Source organism: Tiliqua scincoides, chromosome 3, assembly GCF_035046505.1.
Source record: "Tiliqua scincoides isolate rTilSci1 chromosome 3, rTilSci1.hap2, whole genome shotgun sequence".
Classification (NCBI taxonomy): domain Eukaryota; kingdom Metazoa; phylum Chordata; class Lepidosauria; order Squamata; family Scincidae; genus Tiliqua; species Tiliqua scincoides.
This window is the reverse complement of record NC_089823.1, coordinates 144,774,140-144,797,390: the sequence shown is the minus strand read 5'-3', so window position 1 is coordinate 144,797,390 and position 23,251 is coordinate 144,774,140. Positions and strand designations below refer to the sequence as shown.

At 42.6% G+C, this 23,251-nt stretch overlaps 1 protein-coding gene across 1 annotated transcript in view; it reads right to left on the bottom strand.

The window, feature by feature from the left end:
- Window positions 1-23,251, bottom strand: part of GRID1 (glutamate ionotropic receptor delta type subunit 1) — an 829,564-nt gene that overhangs the window by 337,229 nt on the left and 469,084 nt on the right. The window contains exon 4 of the mRNA XM_066620630.1: window positions 11,911-12,116. Within this exon, the coding sequence (XP_066476727.1) occupies window positions 11,911-12,116 (206 nt within the window). The remainder of the gene's footprint in view (window positions 1-11,910; window positions 12,117-23,251) is intronic.

Below are 23,251 nucleotides of genomic sequence, written 5' to 3'. Positions count from 1 at the left end.
TGCTTTGCTTTGTCAGTAACTAAATTAAATTCTATGCCATCCAGAAATGCACATTTTCTCTTTTTAGACAGTGCAAGCTACAGCAGAAAGCAGAAACTCAAGCCTACTCATGCAGTCATTTGATGCCAGATGCTCATAACACTGGAAGCTCCAATGAATGAATGTCCAAATTAAAAGAAAGCTGTTGTTTCGAAATTTCCAGATTCCCAGATCAATAAGGCTGGTAGTTTTGCATAGTTTTTAAAAAGTGTAGGAATTTATACTTCTAGCTGAACTCATTCCATGAAATTGGTTGGTTGGCAACCTTCAGTCTCGAAAGACTATGGTATAAGCCTATAGCACCCGGTATTCCCAGGCGGTCTCCCATCCAGGCCTGACCCTGCTTAGCTTCCGAGATCAAACGAGATTGGGTATCTGCAGGGTGCAAAGCACATGTTCTTAGTGCCCTTGTAAAAAAGCACATTGAGTCTATATTTGGCTTTTACGATGATAAACACATCTTGATTCTGTTAATATATCATACAGAGCTGTTCAAAGTACAGACCCTGTAGTCCGTTTCATGCCTTAATGATCTATTTGTATGGAATATTAAAAATTTCAAGTTGTATTAATAATAGATTCTCTAAGCTTATCCATATTATAATGAATTTCCAGTCAAGCAGTTTAATCTTTAAAATTTAAGGTTTGAGAAGGAAGAAGAGCTCTATCAGTGTGTCGCTGTGTAATCTTTTCCCATTATTATCTGTTTTTCTCAGCTCTTGTGCCTTAACAACAAAGATAAAACACTATAGACAACTACATGTTGGGGGGGGAGCACTGATGGCTGCAATATCAAGTGATGACCTACGTGAAGTGTTGGTGTCAAGGGTGAACATAGTTGGGCACCTGACAAGGCCCATTACTAAGAACTCCCTGGCCTCTGTTGCTAACTCTTTCCAGCATTGCCACTGGCTTCCTTGCCTGCCCTTTCTCCCTGCCCCGAGGGAACAAACAGTAGCAGAGAGGTAGAGGCTAGTCTCCCAACATTCCCTCCAACAGTGACTGAAGGAGGAGAAAATGGTGGCAGTGGTGGCACTGGAAGCTGAAAGGTAAGCCCTTCCCATCTTCCTCTCAGTGTCCAATGCTGTCACCGCTTCCACCACCTCCTCCTCCTCTAGTTACCAGTGGAGCAAATGCTGAGAGTCCAGGATTCCGTCTGTGGACATTACAAGGAGCAGGAGCACTAGGTGCCAAGGAAGAAAGGTAAGTGAAACAGGCAGGGATGGGGGGTGTTATTCTCCCTGCTGTTCCAATCAATGAGAATGATAGCAACAAGTCCAACATTCACAAGACTGTATAAACGTTGACCCTTTAAGAGCTTGGAGGGTATAGGAAGAAGAAAGAAGAGCATGCAGGCCAAACAATGCCAAAATTGCCATCAAGGAAGTCCCTTTAAGAGCTCAGAGAAGTAAGAAAATATGCAGGTAAGACTACAGCAGGAAAGGACACAAGTGCGGGGAATTTGTAGATCTAGTTCCTCAAAAAGTTGAGGACTTAAAAACAGGGAAACATATAAAATAACAAGGGAACCCCTGATGCAGGAATAACGGGAACCCCCAGCAAGAGCAGCAGCTGGTGGCAATGGTAGCAACAAGGAAGGGGCTCACTGAGAATGTTTTATCTGACTGTGCTCCAGCCATTATGTTGCTAATGCCTATGCACATGGATGAGCCATCAGAGATCTCTAACACCACCAGGAGAAAATTCACATCACCTCAAATGCAATTCTTTTCAGGGGAATCTGTTTACATATTTAACTGCAAGTCATAATGTGAATCTAGGCCAGGATCTAAAGACCTACTATCAAGGGATCCTCTTGACTTACTTTCTCTGAAAAGCAAACCTCTGGCAGGCCTTACCATGAAGCATCCATACAATTTAATACAGATTACACGCAGCCACATTAATATACAATTATAATACACCTTACAGAAATGTTGCGGTTAAGCATTCAGCTTGTAGAGCACTTTCGGGGACTTATGTAAATGTTCAACATATGAGAGCAACAATAAGGGCAGAGTAATAATTCATTTGGGCCCATACATATTTAAATACAGGTTGACGGCACACATCATTTCAAAAGCTCATTCGCACTTTAGAAGAGAATGTGCAAAGTGTATGCAAAAAAAAACACCCCAAATCCTGACTTGTCATGTTTAATGGATGCATCTGTATAGACAAGGCTGCTCACATCTTCAAAGCAGCCCAGGTGTCTTCCAAAGTACATCGCTTTGATCTAGCAAAAGCAGCTCTCAGATTGCTTACTTCAAATGCCAGTTTTATTTAGGTAATGTCAGTGAAGGTAAACTTGTCAGAACAAAATGAAATCAGGGTTCCAAAATTCAAAACTGGATCTCTTCATCTGGAAAAGCGGCAATTCTGGAAGTCACTTGCAAGTTAAAAGGGACTGAATAGAATAAAATATAACCAATATCTCTGTCTCTCAAACACAGAAACACTCACAGCCCAATCCTGCCTAGCTTCCTGTGTGGTGATGCAGCTACAACAGCAGAGTGAGTGCTGAATCCCATGGGTAAGTTTCGGGATGCAAAGGCCTACCTTGGGTAAGGGGTGACTGAGTAGACCCAGGAAGGCGGACTGAGGTTGGTATCAGCGGTGCTGCTGATACCGCTGGGGATAGGTATCAGCGGTGCTGCTGCCACTGATGCCGATCCCTTTTTGGCCTCAATCCTCCCTCTTCCCCATCCTATTCCCTGCCCCATTCCTCCCCCTTCCCATCTCATCCCAACCAGCTGCCACCTCTTCCCCCCCCCCAGTTATGGGCCCCAGGGCTCCTTCCCTGTCCACTGGTGCATGGACCTGGCCGCTAGCTCCTTGCAGTGGTGGCCAGGCCGCTCTGAATGGCATGTCACATTTGCGACAGCCAGAGAAGACCTTATGCTGCTAGCATGTTTCCTTTTGAAGCATAAGGCTCTGTTAGGATCGGGCTCTCTAACCAAGAAAAAAGAAGGGTGCCAAAGTAGCAGCACATCAGGGGGAAAATAGCAGCAAACAGGTATAAAAAAGGGGGGGGGGGTATTCTCAGCATCAAGGCATTAAGTATTTATCTTCCCCACATTGCTCTGAACACTACATGTGCCCAGAAACTGAGGCATGCATTCTTCTCAGTCCTAAAAACAACAAACATGGAAACAATGGAAGGGATAATGAGGAAGTGTGCTGTGAGTAACACTTCCAGGGAACATTCAAGCAAGTCACATAAATAAAACAAATGTCTCCCATGCTAAAAATTCTCTGCAGAATGCTAATGTCAACAACCCCCGTTGCGTTTGAGCTCACTTTAGATTCTGACCCTTTAATAAAAATATCATGTATCTCTTTACCGTAAGCAGTCTTCTGCCCCCACTGAGTTGCAGCCTATTCATGTGATAACCACACACATCATATCACTTAGTCATGCTGAAACAAGATCTAATCGTTTGCGATTAATTTAGCCACCAGTGTTATCAGACCGACTATGTTATATTCCAGAGGCACTCATACATAACCTTGAAATCCTCTATTCAGAAGGATTAGAGCAAGAGTAATGTGAAAATCTGAATTTACATGTGTTTAGATTAACGTTATTGTGTGTATCCCAAAGAACGTAATTGCTACAGCAGTGATTTAAAACTTTTTTTAATCTCATGGCACACTGGCAAGGCATAAAATGGTCTAGGCACGCCATCAGTTTTTAGACAACTTACAAAGGTACACTATGCTAGCAGTGGGGGGCTCACATCCACCCAATGGCCCTACTAATAAATCACGCTCTCTCAAATTCTCAAGGCACACCTGGGGACCATTCACAGCATACCAGTGTGCCATGGCACAGTGGTTGAAAATGAGTGTGCTAGAAGATCTAACAACAAAGCCAAATTTATCTCAGAAACTCCTCCAGTGTAGTCAATTTGCCTCCAATTTGCCTCCAATTTGCCTGCAATTGCACCAGGCAAATATTGATTCTTGTACAGCATTGATAATCATTCATTTTTAGATTCCAACAGCTACCAAACATCAGGATAATTTAAGCTGTGCTTCTCTGCTCAGCAAAACTCTGCCAAGCAAACCTACTCACGAGACAGCTGAATTTGAATCTTTGGATTCAAATTTGTTTGGTCCCACCAGGCCTGTATTCACGATTCTAGAGGTGGGTGGGTAACCATTTTTGCAGGGTGGGCAAATATGTCGGGTATCTATACTGGTGTGCTAAGGTTAAAGGATATGTATGAAGAAACATCAAAGACCTGTAACTCACCCAAATTTCATGAAGAGAAAATATTTTTGGGTTTTGAAAGATGCATTCATCATCTATAAAGCAATGTAACAATAATTTGCATAGAATAAATTGGGGTGGATCCAGTGTTTGTGTCTGGCGGGGGCCATGAGCACTAAACTCCAAAGCCCAGGTAAACAGGTGGGTAGACTTGGGTTCCCTTGGCCTCCATGGTTGATGTTTGCTGGGCAGGTAGACCTGGGCTCCTGCCCAGATTTGGAGCCCAAATCTTCTGGTCTCTGTAGCTAAGGTTTGCTGGGCAGGTAGACTGGGCTCCTGCCTGGACCTGGAGTCCAGATCTGCTGGCCTCCATGGCCAGGGTTTGCTGGGTGGGTAGATGGAGCCCTCCTGGACTTGGAGCCCAGATCTACCTGCTAGAGGAGCCACCTCTTCCAGATGGGTAGACCTGGGCTCCCCGCCATGCTTGGGCTGCTCCCATCCCAGTTGGCACCCTTCCCTGCTGGCATAACAGTTTGGGGGAGCCATGCACCCATGCCCCCCTGCCGGATCCACCCCTGGTATAAATGCATCTCAGAATGCAATGTAAAATGTATTTGTCTACACTGAAATAATGTGGAACTTATCCTTTTATTTTGCACACCAGTGTAATACACAGGCTTGCATCCCTGCAAAAATAAAAATATCACTGTGACTAGGTGTTATTTCCTCTTATTGAAAGCCTTTCATTTGCTGATGACACATGCTCCCTGGCCTTCAGAACTCCTTTTCCCTGCCAATTTTTTTTCAAAAAATGCGAAGGGGGGCAAACTGGTGACTGAGGGTGGGCAATGCCCATCCTGGCTCCACTCTAGCTATAGCCCTATTTCCCACTGAGTTTGAAGGACAAAATCTTAATTCAGAGATTTAAATGGGATTCAAGTACTATGAGAAGCGGATATGATTTAAGGTCTATGAGAGCATATTCCAAAAGTTCATAGACCCCTCCTGTTAAGGCAACCTTCAACATTTTGGGCACAAACCATCTGAAATTTTTGTTTTCAAGCTCTATTGAAACAAATAGAAGATAAGTAGAAGACTGCCATTTTAAACTGCCCCCCCCCCCCACACACACACATATAAATGACATATTTGCAACATTTCCAAAAACAGCAGAAGTAACTGGCAGGCTGGTGAGGCATAGAGGAGCAGCTGCCCCTAGCAGTGAAAGAAGCATTGGGCATGGGTTTGCGTGAGCCACATTTTAATTCCTGGGCCTTATACTAGTCTTTGCTCCCTGTCCACAGCACTGAATCTGTTCTGCACCCAGGCCCAGAGTAAAATTCTTCCTTCAGTCACCCTAGGCATTCACATCAACTGCAAAAGCTCAGGGGTGATGTCAGGGGTTAGCCTTTTCAGGTCCATGCCCTTCAGAAGGTGTACCTGGCTGGGCTAACTCCTTGAACCATTGGTACAGACAGCAATGGTAGTACCATGCACCATCAAAAGTCAAGTGGGGGCACCACCGGAGTCCCAGTGCAGGACTTTGCCCCAAAGTACCCAGCAAATATGCAGTAGCGCTGCAAAAGCTACACTTTGTCATCACGGTGTAATTTGTGTGCAGTCAGAATGGTCATTCCACATCAAGAATGTTACCACAAGCTCCTCCAAAAGAGTAGAGAACTAATTATTTCCCTCCTTAGATCAGGTAAACTGCTGTAGGGTAGCAGCTATGTGGAGAAGACAAAGAGTACCATTGATTAAAGGTGTAGTGTGATTAAATTTGGGAATTGCTCATAGCAGACAAATTATCTCACCAGATGAAAGCCTTCTGGAATCAGACTCATTATGACAACATTCTAGTCATTTAATTATTTCTGTGCATTTGTAAGAAATGTTTAGCCTGCGCAAGCAGTTGTATGAACTGTGTATCGAGTGACAAAGAGACATATTTTAAATGGGTTGCTGTTTTAGCCCCCTTCAGACTTTCATTTCACATGGCTAATGGGGGCGGGGCGGCAAAAGCACACTAGGAAATCCCACCCTGTGCCAATGTAATCCCAAAGCGCTGTCCTCTTTCATGTAGTGTTTGTCTGAAATGCTATACTGTCAGGGGGTTGGGTGCACGTCATCATAAGGACAAGGTTTGCCAGCATTTTCTCACTCCCCACCTCCATGCACTCATTATCCATGTGAAGGTAAGGTCTAAACAGGGATGGATCATCTTCATTTGTCCTCTTCTTTTTCTTTAATTTTTTTTAAACTTATGAAATTTAAGCATTTGTCTTAACATCAGACTACATTTCTTTCCACTAAAGTCAATCAGATCAGGATGGATTGACTTCTGAAAGCGCTTGACTATACTTGACTTAGGACCCAATCCTTTCCAACTTTCCAGTGCTGATGTAGCTGCAATGCAGCCCCAAGATAAGGGAACAAATATTTCCTTACCTTCAGCAGGCCTCCGTGACTGCCCCCCACCACAGGCTGCAGCAAACGCCCGGTCGGCATGGCTACATCAGTGCTGGAACAATGGATAGGATTGGGCCCTTTGTGTCATAATGACTGTGGTCTTGATTGGCTCATTACTCTATGACATCATCCCTTGAGGTGGTGCCCTGTTGTCTGAGTAACAAAGCTCTCCTCTTTACTTTTCCGGTGACAGCGGAATAAGTTTCTACTTACCAGTCACCTGGGAAAGCCTCCATCTGGTGAGTAGGATGTCTCTGAGCCACTTCCTTGTGGCATTTTATACTTGCAACCCACCAAGCCACATGCAGCCTGCCAGTGATGTATTAAAACAGTAATAAAAACACAGCCCTGTTTTGGTACTCCTAGGTAGAGAACAAAAACAGGAGGCTCTGGAGAGTCATGGCTATTGGGCTGTGTTCTGTTTGGACAGTCACATAGTTTAGATCTGATATAGTGCTTTCTGAGATACTGAAAGAAGTGGAAGATGATTTATAATTTGGTAAACCAACATTTCTGTTCTTTGTCACAAGGCAGCCTTATCTTTTCAATATTTTCTTTCTCCCTTTGGCAGCCACTACTGGAAAAGGCCCCTCTTGGTGCTAGCTGTCCCTTTAAAGTCTTTGTATGATAGCATTTAGAGGAGGTCCCTTTTGCCATCCCGGATCTCCTGACCAATATGCTAGGGCAGCTATGAATGCCCAAACCATGGCTAACATATGATCAGTTGCTCTTTTATCTACACGGGTGTAGAAACTTATGAGAAAACCTTTCAGTCCCTCAAGATTTTAGAGATTTTATAGTCCCTCTCTGTGTTTAGTAAAGATTGTTTTAAACTGTCTTCTAAACGTAGAGACATACTAGTAGCCCTTGATGGCTTGTTGGAGAATCAGGCACTTTGAGCATGAGGCTGTGCAGAATGTGCCCAGGCTGACAGCATCAATCGAGGATTTTGCACATCGTCCAATCAATATGGACAATCACCGCTGGATGTAGGAGAATGTGAACTGATGAGAGATGCTTTATACGTTGCATTGGTACGCACCTAACCTCTACATCAGTTTATCTTGTTATCTGGGCAGTAGTTCAAAAGAGGCAATTTCGTTCACTGTGTGACCAATGCACACAGTACCTGATCAAGATGGTCCATTTGTGTATTTTCTTCAACATCACATGGAGACTACACACGTTGACCTACCAGTGCATGACGTCCCTGTTTATGGAGTTGGTACACTTTTTACATACCAGTGCAGTCAGTACTGCTTAGGTATATACGTATATTATGCAGACAAAAAAGGTCAATAGCTATACTTGGTTGTGTGTGTCCCAAATCTGAGCATTGCTAACAGAGCATGTGGACTTCAGTTTGTATTTTCTTTCATACTGGCTGCCATTACCGAATGTAAGTGTGGCTTGTTAGAATCAGCATTGGTGTTAAATTAAATTGTGTGTCTCTGTGTGTGTATTTTTCTGTTAGCAGTCTTTGGCTGCAATCCTAACCTCTAAACATGCTCACAGGGAGATATCAGAGAGGCTCAATAGGGAAAACATTTTTACACTAGGAAGGGAAGCACTCCTATTGTTAATATGTGCTTATCTATTTTATCCTAGGTTTATCCCAGGTTTTATCACAGTTTCATTTTTTATTCTTTTTTTCCTTTTGTGTGGTGGTTTCTCATGTGTTACTCTTCATTCATTCAATACTGCCTTTTCTCCATTAATCATGAAAAACGCATTTAATCTCAAATGCTTAGCTCAAAACCATTCAAAATGCTGCACTTTATTCCCCCAGTGATTGTAATAGTATGCAGGTGGTCCATAGATTCATAAATACTATGGAGTTAAGTAACCTGCTAGGTTCCATATGGCCCACATGATTGCTGAATTATTCCCTTTAGAGTATTTCAAATGCATGGGGCCTTTAGAGAGATTACATACTTTCATTATTCAACATACCTTTCCTAAAGCTTTTCTGAATCAATCAAGATTCAGTAACAGAAGATTTCTGAACAAATTACTTCTTAATTCAGCCCTGACTTTTACTCCTGCAGGGATCTGGAAAAATATCAGGATCATTAGCCTTAATAATTCCTGTAATAGCACTTTTCTCTGGGGATGGGCTGAGTAGTTCGATAATTTAGTGCATTACCCTTTAACTTCACAGTCCTGCAGGGCTATTGCCTTTCCAAAACGTGAATGCAAACCTCATGAAGATTAGCAGGAGTTATGGATTTTAGTGGTGACTGGCTTGATAGCATGTAATGAAATGTAGCTGCTGGAATGAACAGAAATATAACTCAGTTGCTGGTATGACCATTTTCTTTGCAGCAGATTTGAAAGCCAACCTAAAAGGGAATCCTGCAAGCCCTAGAACGAAATAGGTACATATAAAGAGTATCTGCTTGTAGCAGTGTTGGCATCCTTCAGTCTCGGAAGACTATGGTATCGCACTTTGAATAGTGGTTCTGGAACAGAGTGTTCTCTCCAGTGCACGAAGCCTGGGTAAAGTAGATATGGAGGATAGACTGTTACCCATGCAGCAAATCCCCCCCTCCACGTCGCTGAAATGGTCCAATGGAAAGGCAGAAGCCAATACGGTTGGTTCCAGCGGCGTCGCAGGAGTTGCCAGAATGTGATTGTGTTCAGCCATGAACTGCCTCAGGGACTCCGGCTCCGGATTTTGCCTCGAGGTTGACTCCTGAAGCCTTTTCCATAACTGGATGTAGCCACAAGGCAGTGGAGGTTTGGGATCAGAATTTTCCTTCTCTCAGATGAGCTGCCTTCCCATGCTAACGAGTCCCATCTACCCGGTGGTAGCAGATAACCTTTTAATTTGGCTGAATATGAATTTCAATAGTTTAGTCTTACTCTTTAGAGCAGGGGTGTCAAACATAAGGCCCGGGGGCCGGATGCGGCCCCCGGAAGCTTTTTATCCAGCCCTCAGGCTCTCAGCTGCTGTTACAGCTGAAATGGCAGCCCACATGAAAATTGGGCTTTTCCAAATCTTGAAATATATTCAAGATTTGCGTACTTTCTCTTCTGTCATTTGCAGTTAATGAGTTTCTATATGAGAGCAGGGTCTGATTTCTGACCATTAGCTGCTTAACGATGTCACTTTCTGCTTAACGACATCATTTCCAGCCCTCAGCTGGAGCCCTGAATGCTAACTTCGGCCCTCTGTATGAAACAAGTTTGACACCCCTGCTCTAGAAGATGCTGGGGTTGCTCTGAAGCTTATCCAGTGCCCCCTCAATGAGATGATTGGTAATCTTCTCTAATCAGTAAAATTTTCTGAGAGGCAGACTGCCCAATTCACCAAGAATTGACCAAAAAGAAAACTGTTTGATGTATTTCTGTGTGAACTCTGTTTGCAAAGGGCTACAATGAGACCTAACAGACACAGTAAATAATCTACATGAACTGAGTGTGCACCCCAGAAGAAGTCCCAGAATCCTTTACAACACAAGATGGTTTAAAGACAAGTAAGGGTTTCTTGGCAGGTGTTAGTAAGGAATTGGTTTTCTTAGGATGAAAAGTTTGAAAACATCCAATTTTCACAAAGCCCTTGCTATGATATGTAAAGGAATGTTACTCAGCTCTATACATTCAGTGGTTCCATATTCCTCATACATGAAAAAAAAATTGTGCCATTCTCATCTGCAAAATTTTATTGTGAGAGCCTACCCCTATGCTCAAAGCCAGCAAAGAAATGAATCCATTGTGAAAGTAAATAAAAAGTTGAATACGGAGTATGATAAACAGGAACGACACATTTGACAAAGAAGAAAACAACAAGGATAGCAATTAAGATTACATTCTGTAGGAGCCCAATTCTATCTATTTTCCCACCACCACTGATGCAGCTGTGCCAAAAAGATGAGTGCTATATCCAGCAGGAGGGAGGCAGACCAGGAAGCTTCGGAGGGGAAATTATTTCCCCTTTCCCCCCTGTAAGCCCCCTGGTCTGCAATGAATCTCCTTGGACCTGCTCCAGCTCTGTAGCTGGTGCAAGTCCAAAGACAAGATAGGAGCAGAGATGCTTGGAAAAGAGGGGATAGGAGCCGGCACACGCCATTGCTAATAGACCCACCCTACTGCCTCCCTGGCCCATTCCGCCCCCTGCCCTGCCCAGTTTTGCCCCCACCCAAACCCCATCCTCTGTGTTACCTGCTCCAGCAGGCACAGTGGGAACCAGTGGTGGTGTTCTGGAACTGCTGCCTGTTGCAGCACAGTGCACAAAATGGCCACCAATGGAGCACTCCGCAACACTCTCCAGCCGGCAGCCCAATCCTGAATAGGATTCGGCTGTAGGTATCACAAATGTTGCACTACCCAAACTGTGGCACTTGTGGCTTTGGTTATTAGATCAGTAGTAATAATTTTCTTCATTTTAGAAGACAGTGAGTCAAAGTTTTTGTTTGTTTTTAACAACATTGTATTGTCCCCGAAGATGCTGCTGATCATATTGTTATCCAACAGATATACATACATTGCAATTAGTCTCATGACCTTCACATTGCCATAAGGTGCCCTGTACTGCCAGAATGCTAGTTCGAGCAGCACAGAGAGCCCACAGGATTGGGCTGAAAGTCTCAGCAGCGGACAACATCAAAAAAGACATGGTGCCATCAAACGCATATTGTGACTGTACAGGCCACATCAAACCTACTTCATAAGAAGCTTCAGGAGTTCAGGCCAAAACTAAACTCAGAGAGATGCAAGTTTATCTGGGTTTTCCGAAGACAACAAGCACAATCCTAAGTAATATCAGATTACACAGCCGTTTTAATACAGACCTGCAGATACCCAACTCACAGCGCAATCCTATGCATATCTATTCAGAATTAAACCCCATAGTGTTCAATGAGATTTACTCTCAAGAAAGTGTCTACAGGACTGCAGCTTGTAGTGTGGATATGAGTATTTACCGGGGGGGGGGGGAAGTCTACTACAATATCTCACATTATGTGCAATTATGCTTCTTGATGTTTCCCAAAATGTACAATTTTTACTCAATTGCTGGATTAGCAATAAGTTACAAGTACACCTCGAAACTTATTAAAATATTGCAACAGGTTTAATATGCACAGGTCCATGACTTCAACATTCACATTTTGACTCTGGCAGTACAGTTTCCTTTAATGTCTATAAAGATTCCCCATATGAGATTGCAGGAACAATGTACTAACCTCGTTGATGAAAGTTTGCGCTCCCCTTGGACTCAGGAGTAAGATCGCTCTTCGTAACGTGTCTCGATAGCGATTCAACTCTTCTGTTTTCATGGTAGTAAAAAGGCTGGCAAAAACCCTGCTGATGTTTCTGTCTACTTTTTGTAAAGATACATCAAGTCCTAACTTTGAAGCCTGATCCAGAAATCCTTGCAGACCACGAATATCTGCCAAAGAGAAACAAAAAAAATTTAAACTTTTAGTATTTTTAATACAGAAGCACAGCCCTGAGCAAAGATAAAGCAATGGCAACAGCCAGAACTTAAAGTATGGCTTAGGTACCTGGCAGAGTTCATGGGAATGCAGCAGAATTTTCTTTGAACAGGTGATTCATGTATCATATCAAACACTGGTTTTGAAACTCCCCATTTCCAAAGATGACCCAAGGCTTTAGGAGCCTGATGCAAAAAATCAAAAGGGTGTCTTTGCTGGTGATGAACATATAATAGTATAGGCACCTTTTCTGTGGTGGTTCTCTTTTGTTTAGTAGGGAGAATCAATTGCTTCTTTTTGTCCCAGAACTGTTTTTTTTGCAGTGGCTGCTTGAGGATGTGTCTTTTTGTTTCAGATTATGAATTCATTTGGAACCATCTTTTTTCATTTATTCTATTTTACAAAACTATTTTACAAACTGTTTTTGCTAGAAAGCAGTATCATCACCATTGTGTTCTGTCTGTGGTGCCACCAAATTGCACCTCACTTTACCTGGTGATAAGATTGTCACCATGCGGTATGGGAGGTATGTGGTATGGGAGGGAGACTGGAAAAACAAAAACACAGAACTCGACAGCCCCAGAACAGTTCCATGTCTCTTTGTACTCTGGCCAATATGTTTTGAGTTAAGAGTTTTTGTCACAATAGGCAAGATACAAACTTCCTTGGCCATACACAATCAGTGTGATTTCACAGGCCTACAAAAAATGAGGGCCAGAAAAGTTTTTCCCAAACTTTATGGTGGTTTGATATGAATTTGGGGTGCCGATTCCAAAAATGGCATCTGTTTTGCCCTATCATGTCTAGTTTTGGAGATATAGTCTAGCCTCATTAGTGAATGGTTCAAGCAGCTTCCTCATGAGGTGGTGTAGGTGTACATGGTGTAGGTGTATGTCTCCAAAACTAGACGTGATAGGGCAAAACAGATGCCATTTTTGGAAATGGCACCCCAAATATACCCAAGAATTGGTGTAACGTTTAAGGAAGCAAAATGTTTGTTGACCTGTGTTTCCAAAGTTACAGTATTTTCAATTCCGTGAACATTTCTTGTGAACAGAATGATGGAGGAACCATGTCCTTTGCTTGTTTCCCTAAGATATGTTAAGTACAACAGTCACATGATAGCCCAGGTGCATTTCCATATAATCCACAATGACTCACATCAAAGTCAATGTGTAAATTGTCTCTGATTCAGGGATAAGGCCTGACTTCATAATTACTGCCTTGCCTATTAAAAAAAAAAATAAGGGAAGAAAGAGCCAGCATGCCATAAAATGGAACCCTGTAGCTAGAAGGTTTACATTTAAAAATGCCTTGGCAGAAACAGATATGTCATTAATCCCCACCCCCTACAATGTCTGCTCATCTTCTATGTTTTTGGGATTCCTTTTCAGTGGGGCAGTGGGCATTTTGGCACAATGAAAACAGGCCAAGAATATCAGATCTTGTTCCTGTAGCCAACACTACCAGTTTCAGATAAGCAAGCCTAATACTCTTTTCTCTCAGTAACATGCATGCTTTAGAAAGCTATATAAGGGACTGCCTTTGCTCTGAGGTCTGCTGCACATATTGCCCATTGCTACGGGAATGCTGCCAAGAACGGTATTACCATGGCAACTTTTCCACCCTCCTGCCCTAACATTAGAAGCTCCCCATTACAGCACAGATGGAATTCAATAGGACACAAGTTCACATAACTATGTGCTAGATTGCAATTTGAAAATTTGTTTTTTGTTAACAAATGGTATCTTACTAACTTCTTTCTCTGTGTTTAGAGCCTGCCCTTCCTCCCTCTAAGGTTCCTTCATTTTCACAGCCACCATTCAAAGTAGAATAATAATGTTCCCATTGAGAAAGAAGCAACTTATTATGATTCGCATAAGGTAGTCCAGCGAGCCTAGGCTTTTCAGTACCACAAAACACACTTTCCACAGGTCTACCCTGATTCTCACATCCCTTTTTTCTGTTCTTCTCTCAAGGAGCTCAGACGGGTGCACGTGCCCTGCCCTCTCATTTTATCCTCACAACTCTTTCAGTTCAAGACATGGTAACGGGTTCAGGGTAATTTACGGAGCATCATGTGAAGACATGTAATATTCCAATGAATGTGGATTGCCCCTATCCAAGTCCCAGTGGCGTTGCTAGGGGGTGCGGGCCACACCGGGTGACACACAAGGGGTGACGCGCACTGGGGGGGATATGGTAAAATTGCAGTGGTTAGGAGTAACCCAGCATGTTATATACTGTTGGATGCAGAATTTCCAGCAGAATGCATTGAAAAAACCCAGAGTGAAATATCTCCTTTCTATCAAAAGATATTGGCAAAAAACAGGAAAACAAAAAATGCATGGAGCCCAATGGAAAGTGAAACCGAGCCGTACCGCGCATTTACTCATGAGTAGGCGAACATGCCTTAGTCCATCGGAAAGGGCAGGCTGAGAGGAATCCAACACCAGAATGGTCCTGATCCAATGAATGTAGCCCCTAAAAAACATCCGATAAGGAGGTCCTTCTCTCCAAGCTGGCAAATGTATTGAGCCCTATGGAAAGATAAACTAAGCCACGTGGTCACATTTACTCGCAAGTAAGCAAATGTGCCTTGGCTCCTGGGTAGGTCAGGCAAAGGGAAATGTAAGGCCACCAGAATGGTCCTGATTTGATGCAACTAATGCTCCAGAAGGTAGCCCCCCCCCCCCATAAAAAGAATGAAAAAGATTTGACAGGGTAAGGTGAATTGTTTTCTGTTTTAGGCTGCAATCCTATCCACATTTTCCTGGGAGTAAGCCCCACTGACTATAATGGGACTTACTTCTGAGTAGACAGGCACAGGATTGGGCTCTCAGACTTGTAAATCCAGGTGGGTCCTGCTAGTGATATGCTTGAAATATAAGAACAGAAATTGAACTGGGTAATGGGTAGGGGTGAAAATCTTACTGATTCTTTGGGGGGGGGGTTATTGCAGGCAGGTGTCATGAATAAGTATATGTTAGGCCTAGGTTGGCATGAGAAGCCTGAACCAAACTAAGACAGTGTAACTGAGAAATTGCTAGCAGTTCCCAGCTGCAGGAATGTGAGTAAATAAACAAAAGGATTTGTTGTCTCTCCTTTGCTGGCCAGGAAGGACAGATAACAAGAATTACAACCAATTGGAATGTTTAGCACCTTAGACAGAGAGGCACCTTATCAAGGGTGATTAAGTGCAGCTGTGGCTCTTCAGTTGGGAGGGGTAAGAACTAGGAGGGCTAGCAACCAGGCCAACTTCAACAAGGTTCTGTTCCTCAAGGGTTCTGATTGGACAGTCTAATAAGTATGAAGTCATCTCAGTACTGTAGGCAACCTTCAGTCTCGAAAGACTATGGTATCGCGCTCTGAATCACCTCAGTCACCTCAGTACTCAATAGTCACCTCAGTACTATTAGCATAAGAAGTATACTAATGAGTGCCCAGGGGGTGTGGGGATTCCTTCTTGAACAGAGTTTTGGGTGCAACATCCTGCACGCATGTGAGCTCCATTGTCCATCATGGGCACTTGGCCCCATTGGAAGCCCTGGAGCTAAGAGATCTACAAGAGTAACTGACCCAGGTGAGAGATAGGTATTAATAGAGATAGCCAGCTAGCTTTGTTATTTTATTGCTGATATGTTTCCTAGATGTTTATGCCTCTAGCATTTGCTCCCATATGTAGAGTGTGTAACCGTATGTACTTAATAAACTAAAATACCTTTTACCAAGTTGTTTCCTTGTCTGTTGAGAACAAAGGTTCAGAATCCTGCCTAGCCGTTCAGCAAGCTACCAAGTACCCGCTGAGGTCTAGTAACTTGTGGACTGAGGCTTTAATTAAAAAGAGCTCAGCACATGCAAGGGATAGTATTAAGCCTAGAGGGTCTCAGTGTCCCTGGACTGAGGCACTGGCACATACAGGGTGGTGGCAGTACTACTGGGCAAGGGGCCTTGAGGCTTTTAGGGTTCGAAAACCAAGAATTCTAAGCTCCCAAACCCCCCCTTTTTTACGACAGCAGGCTACAGAGAAAATTCACTTGGTGGAACAGGGCTGCCTTCCCCTTATTTAATTTTTTGTTTTACTTTAATTTAATTATTTATAATTATTTATTTTAATTTGCTTTATGATGGGTCCTGGACAGATTGTCATTCTAAAAAGTGGGTCCCAGTGCTAAAAGTTTGAGAACTGCTCCAATAAGGTGTTAGTAAGTTGACACCTTGGGGGGGGGGGTGACACCACTAGTGACCAAAATCACTAAAATCACAGTTTGTAAGAATAATATCATCATGTTATATATCAATCAATGTGTCATTTCATGCAGAAATGCAATGAAACAAACTGCATTGAAATATCTTTATTCTATCAAAAGGTATCGCTAAAAAACCACTGGGGGTGGGGCCATGGTAGATCACCATGCCCACCACCTGGAGTGTTGCCCGGCCCACTGCATGGGGGCGACGTGCTGGCCTCCCACACCGGGTGACATGAACCCTAGTGATGCCACTGCCAAGTCCAATTGGCTCTCATTGAGACAAGCATAGCCTCCAATTGTTTGGACTATTAGATTTCAAAATGTCCAACTGATAAGAAAGAGCATTAAGATATTATTATACAACTGTTGCAATACTAGGGGGAGAAAAATTGCTATTTCACTCATTACTGTTTTCCATACACAGTGAAACAATTGCAACAGAGATGACGTTTTCCAGCTAAAATAATTTATTGATGCTGTCAACCTGGTGCTTGTTTTTTGCAAATTCAAATTCAGTGAACTAGCATCCATTGCTATATTTATTGCTGTATAGATCTGGGATACCTGAAGCACAATGGCAGAGGGTGTTTTATGTGCGTGCGAACGTGTGTGTGTTTAATGCTGTCTCCTTTTTCATATTAACACAGACCTTGACAAACAGCAAGATGATCCAACTTTGACTAATGACGTCACATTTTGCCAGCATCTAAAAGCTATCTCCAAAATGGAACATTGGTTACAAAGCATGATGAATGGGGATGCTATTGTTTTAGGTGGAAAAATTATGTTTTCCACTAACTCACTGAGCAACCAGATAAGAAAGCTAAAGCATTTGAAGTGTACATAATATCTAGGGGAAAAAGGATGCTGCTTTTGAACTGGTGTTGTGGGAGGGGGGAAGTGTTTGTTCTTGGCTAACAAACAACTATTGTGAATATAGCCAAGTGCTTAAGTGAAAATCCAAGAGAAAAAAAATTCAGAACAAAAAGAAATGTCAAGCATGATAGCAAAAAACACACAAAAAATGTTTTTTTAAAGTCACCCTTTTCCCCACCATTCACCAAAAAAAGCTTCATAACTCCAATCTTAAAGATGCAAACTTGGAGGTTAGCGGACAATATTTTCTTTGAAATTTACATCCAAGGCAGTGGCTCAGGATCACAGACTTAGAGGTTTCTACAGTTAACACTTATTATTAGTACCAGCAAAATGCACATCATTTTGTTTGGGAGATGTATATGTGCATAGAGAGCAAATTATTGCAAGGATGGATGCATTTGATTCCCTTCTAGGAGAGATGAACACAGGACTAGCAGGGACCAGAGATTTGAAAGCTTGCACAGTGAAGCTGCAGTGACCACTCTATCTACTTTTCTACTATCTATCTATTTTCTTCTATCTACTCTATCATGACCACTCTATCTACTATTATAAATAATGAAGCACTTTTGTGGGTACAGGAATAATCCAGTTGTGATTCAGTGGGCAATCCTTTTCTGTGGGGGTAGTGGTGGCTTCAGACCCCCCCCCCAGTGTATAAAGAATTCCACAGATGCTGGAGTCCACTCCCAAAGCTCTCACAATTACTTACCTGGAACCTCCAGAGGTTGCTCCTGGGTCATGCTGGGCTGGCAACCCACTATATTAGCCTCTGCAGGCCTCAGAATGGTCCAAAGAAGCCTCTTGAAGCTACTTTGGTTTTCTGGAGTAAACTGAAATTTGCCTTCTAGAAACTGGAAGTAGCTTCCAGAGGCTTCTGCAGGCCATTCTGAGGTCCACAGAGACTAAAATAGTGGGTTGCTAGCCCAGCATGACCCAGAAGAGACCTTCAAAGGCTCTTGGTAACTTGGTAAGTAATTGCAGGGAGCCTCCATGTGGACCATCTCTTTCCATGGATGGTTAAATCTATAGTAGATACAGGGCCTAAGAATGCAGAGGAGCCACTGCATTTACTAAGGTTGCAATCCTATACATACTTCTCTAGGAGTACTCAGTGGGACTTTCTTCAGAGTAGACATGCACAGGATTATGTTATCAGTCTCCAACTGAAGATAGTCTGTTCACTTCCCATCATACATCTACCAGTGTTCTGTTCTGTCACCCTCTCATTAGATATTATTTATAGCGTACCTCTCATCACAATTTTTACAATGGTGGCCCATCTCTTAATCATATTTCACATTATTATCATCATATATTACTTCTCTTGTCTTCATTTATCTTAAAATTATTTTGGTTCACTTCTTCCACCTTTGGAAGAACTCTCATTTCTGATCATTTCATTTATAGTTCATAGGAAGACTATATATACAGGCGAATGATAAATGTCCACCTTAGTACCACACAATGCATTTTTATCAGTTTATAATTAGATTTTTTTTTCTTTTCTTGCATCTTACTAGACACTTTGTCCTTGATGGAATCATCAGCATGAATCAGTCTTCCTCAGTACGCATTCAGTTTTACTTGTTCCACCACTTCACTGCCTCTGTATTTACCTTTACCTATTATCTCCTCACACTTTATCTTATTGGCATTTATTGTTAGCCCAAGTAGCCGACACCAATTTTCCAAGCTAGCAAAGAGTATCAGTATGCTTGCTAGTAGTAGGATGCGATCTGCCTAAGCTAAGGTACTTAACTTTAGATTGCTGAACCTTCCAATGCACCTAACATACTTCAAGATTAAGGTAATAAAAAGAACAGCTATTGAAATTCCACTGCTGTAAGGCAATGCTAAGTCTAGCTACAATCAGTTGCTTCACTTCCCACAGGTAACAAAAGAGAAACACGAGACCTTCATGAACATGAATCATTGACATTTCTCAACAGAAATGCTCTGGTTTGCTACTTTGCCATGTTTCTTTCTTCCAAAGAGAGTCAAAAACTAAATGAAAACAGTAAATATTTTATTCCATCAAATATTAAGGATATGGATCAATACATCTTATGAATGTTGCTACTTGCTTTCTTCTTTCTCCAAAATCTTCTAAAATTGACCTAAACTGCTCACAAATGGTTTTCCTTCTGATTTTTTTCCCCCTGGGACTGGCAATAAACATGTACCTCTAATTACCAAAACTGGCAGAACCTTCTTTTCTCAAGGACAGAACATCTATTGCCTTTTCCACTCATCTGGAACTTCCTCCTGTTTTATACCTACAGCTTTTCCCTTGAAGGCCCTTGTTTGCACTTGATAACATTTCTTGTCCCATAGATTTGGAATGTCTTGACCACTACACCGCCTTTTCCATCTAACTGAGTTTTGATAAGAACTCTCTAACAAAAGAGTAATGTGCAAGTCAGTTCTTTACCAAAATTGCCAGTTTCCTCATCTAGTTAGAGACACATATGAAAGCAAAAGATGAAGTCAGAGCTTTGTAAATTTTTCATCCCCTGAGAACTTGAAACGCATCTACTCCCTTCAAGAAAGCCAACTCCTTCTCCTGGACGCAGTGCTATCTCACTTTCAGGAGCTGTTGATGGTGGTGGTGTTATGAAAAAATACGCACAGCCTGCCAGATGTTGGTGGTTGGATTTGGCCCGTTTGTCCTTCTCAAGGACCTAGGATAGTCACAGATATCGTAATATGCATGCCATTCCAGGTAAGGCTGCTTTCTGTAGTTGGTTTGTAGTGATTTCATTTATACCTACAATGTTCACGTGCTTTTCAGTCTTTTGATATTACGCCCAGAGCACTGACAAAAACTGCTACAATTTTAGCCATTCTAGTCTTGAGAATCACAGAATCCCAGAGAGCCAATCTCACGCAATTGCCTACTAGAAAGCTCCCAGATTGCTCTAGGCAGCTGGAGGAGACACCAAACTATGCTATCTAACATTGGCCAACCACACTCTACAGTCCAGGTACTAATTAGTATTCAGACCAAAATAACTGACAGACTGTATTGATTGAGGGAAAAATCTTGATCACAAAGTACAATACTTTAAAAACAAATAAATGTCTGCATCTCCATACTCCTTTGGCAGCTGTCCTTATGCCATGTTTGTAGTTTCTTTGGGTTGTTTTTGTTTTTGGTTTGTTCTTTTGAAAGATGTCTCCTATTTGTACTTCCTTTTCTTGGCCTCAAGTTTTTACTTATTCTCCTTCATCCCAGCAACCTTCGACTTTCCTCAGTCTTCTTAAAGACTTACTTTTTGCTGGCATTATTGATTTGTTTACACTTTTGTGAGTCTCGCCCTGTTCCATTTCCAACACCTTCCAATAATTGCCTCTGCAATGTTTAGCAGCATTTTTACAGGCGACATGTGAAAGCTTTTAATGGACATTAACAGGCTTTAACATACTCTACATATCATTCTGAATCTCAGCAGAGAAGAAGAAACAGACAGGAAGTGATGGTCTATGTCTAGGCTTGTGTTCTCAATGGAATCAGGAGGTTTAAACATTGAAATGCAGTCAGTGTAATTCATTTCAAGCTGTCTGGCCCCACTGGGTGGATCAAGTTACATCACCCCCAGAAAAAAAATACACGAATAAAATTATAATAGATGGGCCTTAGAAGTTCAATCCAAGGGCCAGGCCTTCAGTTGGCCCTGGAAGCCAGATTGCACTTGGGGGAGCAGGTAGAAGAAAGTGCCCCAGATGACAGCATTTCACCACTCCATTCCTTGCAGGGCAGCACTTCATCTACTGCCACCCTGCACATACTTCTTTTTCTTTTCTTTTTCCTTTTTAATTAAATACAAATACAAAAAAAAATAAAGATTTTACAAGTCGTGTGGCAAGTGTGGAGATCTCAGACTACATTTCTTTATTAATACTACAAAATCATACAAAAATTAGTTATCAAATCTTTAAAAATCTACACATTAAAAAGTACATTTTCAACACAAAAGGTAAAATTAGAAGAAAAACATAAAAGTTAAATCCCCTATCTACTCATCAAATTCATAGATTATTTTGCCCATTTTCCCTTCAATGCACAGGAAGTCCATGAATGGTTTCCAATTGTCCATAAAAGTTTTTACTGTGAATTGCCATCCTGTGGAAAAAGTCATAACATTTTCTATCCAACTGGGACTTGACAACCACTAGGAATGGCAAGTCAGGGAGTGGGAAGAGAGGCGGAGCCAAGTTGATGGACAAAAGTGGGCACCCCCTATCAGTCCGCTGCCTGAGGCAACCATTTCAGCAGGCCTCATGGATGGGCAGGCTCTGTTGGCTACAGGGCGCAATCCTAACCAACTTTCCAGCACTGGCACAGCTGTGCCAGGGGGGCATGTGCTGCATCATGCAGTTGGGGGGGGGGCAGTCATGGAGGCCTCCTCGAGGTAAGGCAACATTTGTTCCCTTACCTCAGAGTTGCATTGACTCTATGTCAGTGCTGAAAAGTTGGTTAGGATTGCGGCCACAGTCATTTATTAGTTAGTTATTGTAACATGCAATGTATTGGACTGTCTGTAATGACTGTCTGGAACCTACAGCTAGAGCAGGGGTCTCCAAACTTTTTGGCCAGAGGGCCGCATGAAATATCTGGCACAGTGCTGAGGGCCGGAAAAAACTTTAAATATAAAATTTAAATATAAAATTTAAATAAATAAATATAAAATTTAAATAAATAAATTAGAGATGGAACTTAGATGAATAAATAAATGAATGAGTGGGCTCATTCACTCAGCCTCTCTGGCCCTCAGAACACCCTCCAGATGCAATCAGAGCACAGCTCTGGTCACGTTCAGTTGAGTGGGCCAGAGGCTTTCAGGGGACAAGAGGCTGGCCACGGGCCAGATAGAGACTTGCTGCGGGCTAGAGCACCGAGTGGGCTTTTTGGAGTCTGTGGCAGGGAGTGCCTTACATTAGTACTCCAGCATCAACACTGGCACCCTATTATTATTTCATGGACAAGTCAAAGTGTTAGTATCCACCTATAAAGCCCCTAGGAACTTGAGTCCTTTATACACATTCTCTCCTTTGTAACGTCACAATCACTATGATCAACTGAGAATGCTTTTTTGGCAACACCATTAACATATCAAGTTCAAAAAACAAGGGCATGAAAACAAGCATTCTCCATGCTTGTCTCATAGTAAGAAACTCCTCCTTCCCAAAGAGGTCCATCAAAATCCAAGCCAGCACAGTTTTCAGAAGACCTGTTAAGACTTCCTCTTTAGTTTGGCATTCAGCACACACAATTAAGCCAGGGTGTGTTAACTTTAATTTGATGGGGTATGTGGGTTTGTACCAAGGATGGCAACTCAAGTCAAGTGACTTGAGTCCAAGTTGCAAAAACATGCGTGTTTTGCTGACTAGTGTACACTCAAGTCAGATGCGTCACTGACTTGGGCACTGACTGCAGTTTGAGCCACTGACTCAGAAATTAGTCCCCATGCATGCAGACTCAAGTCTGTATGTATCTGGGTGTGCTTGCTTACTTTTGTCAGCACGTGAAACACCTCGTGGGGCCATAATTCAGACAGGATGTGAAGCAGCAGGCAAGTTCCAGCCAGGAGGCAGGGAAGGGTTAATGTTTTGCATCAAGCAGGAAGTGGGGAGGGAGGCGGGAGCAGGCTTTCATGTCCATCTCTGAAGGAACCGATGATCATCAGACGAAGGAATGATGGTTTTTTTTCCTTTCTGGACGAGGAACAGCATAAGGAGGAGTCTAATGGCATTCTTGCCTCACAATTGGCTGGAGAAGCCTGAGCGGGGAAGGAGGCAGGGAAGCCAGGAAGAGGTTCCTCATGGCTCTGGCCACTGTAACCTGGGAGGAAGATGTTGCTTCACTGAATGATAGGCAATGAGACCACTTCTCAGCAGAGCTGCAAAGGACTGGGTCATACTCTTAATGTAAGCATCCTAGCTGCTGCTGCACA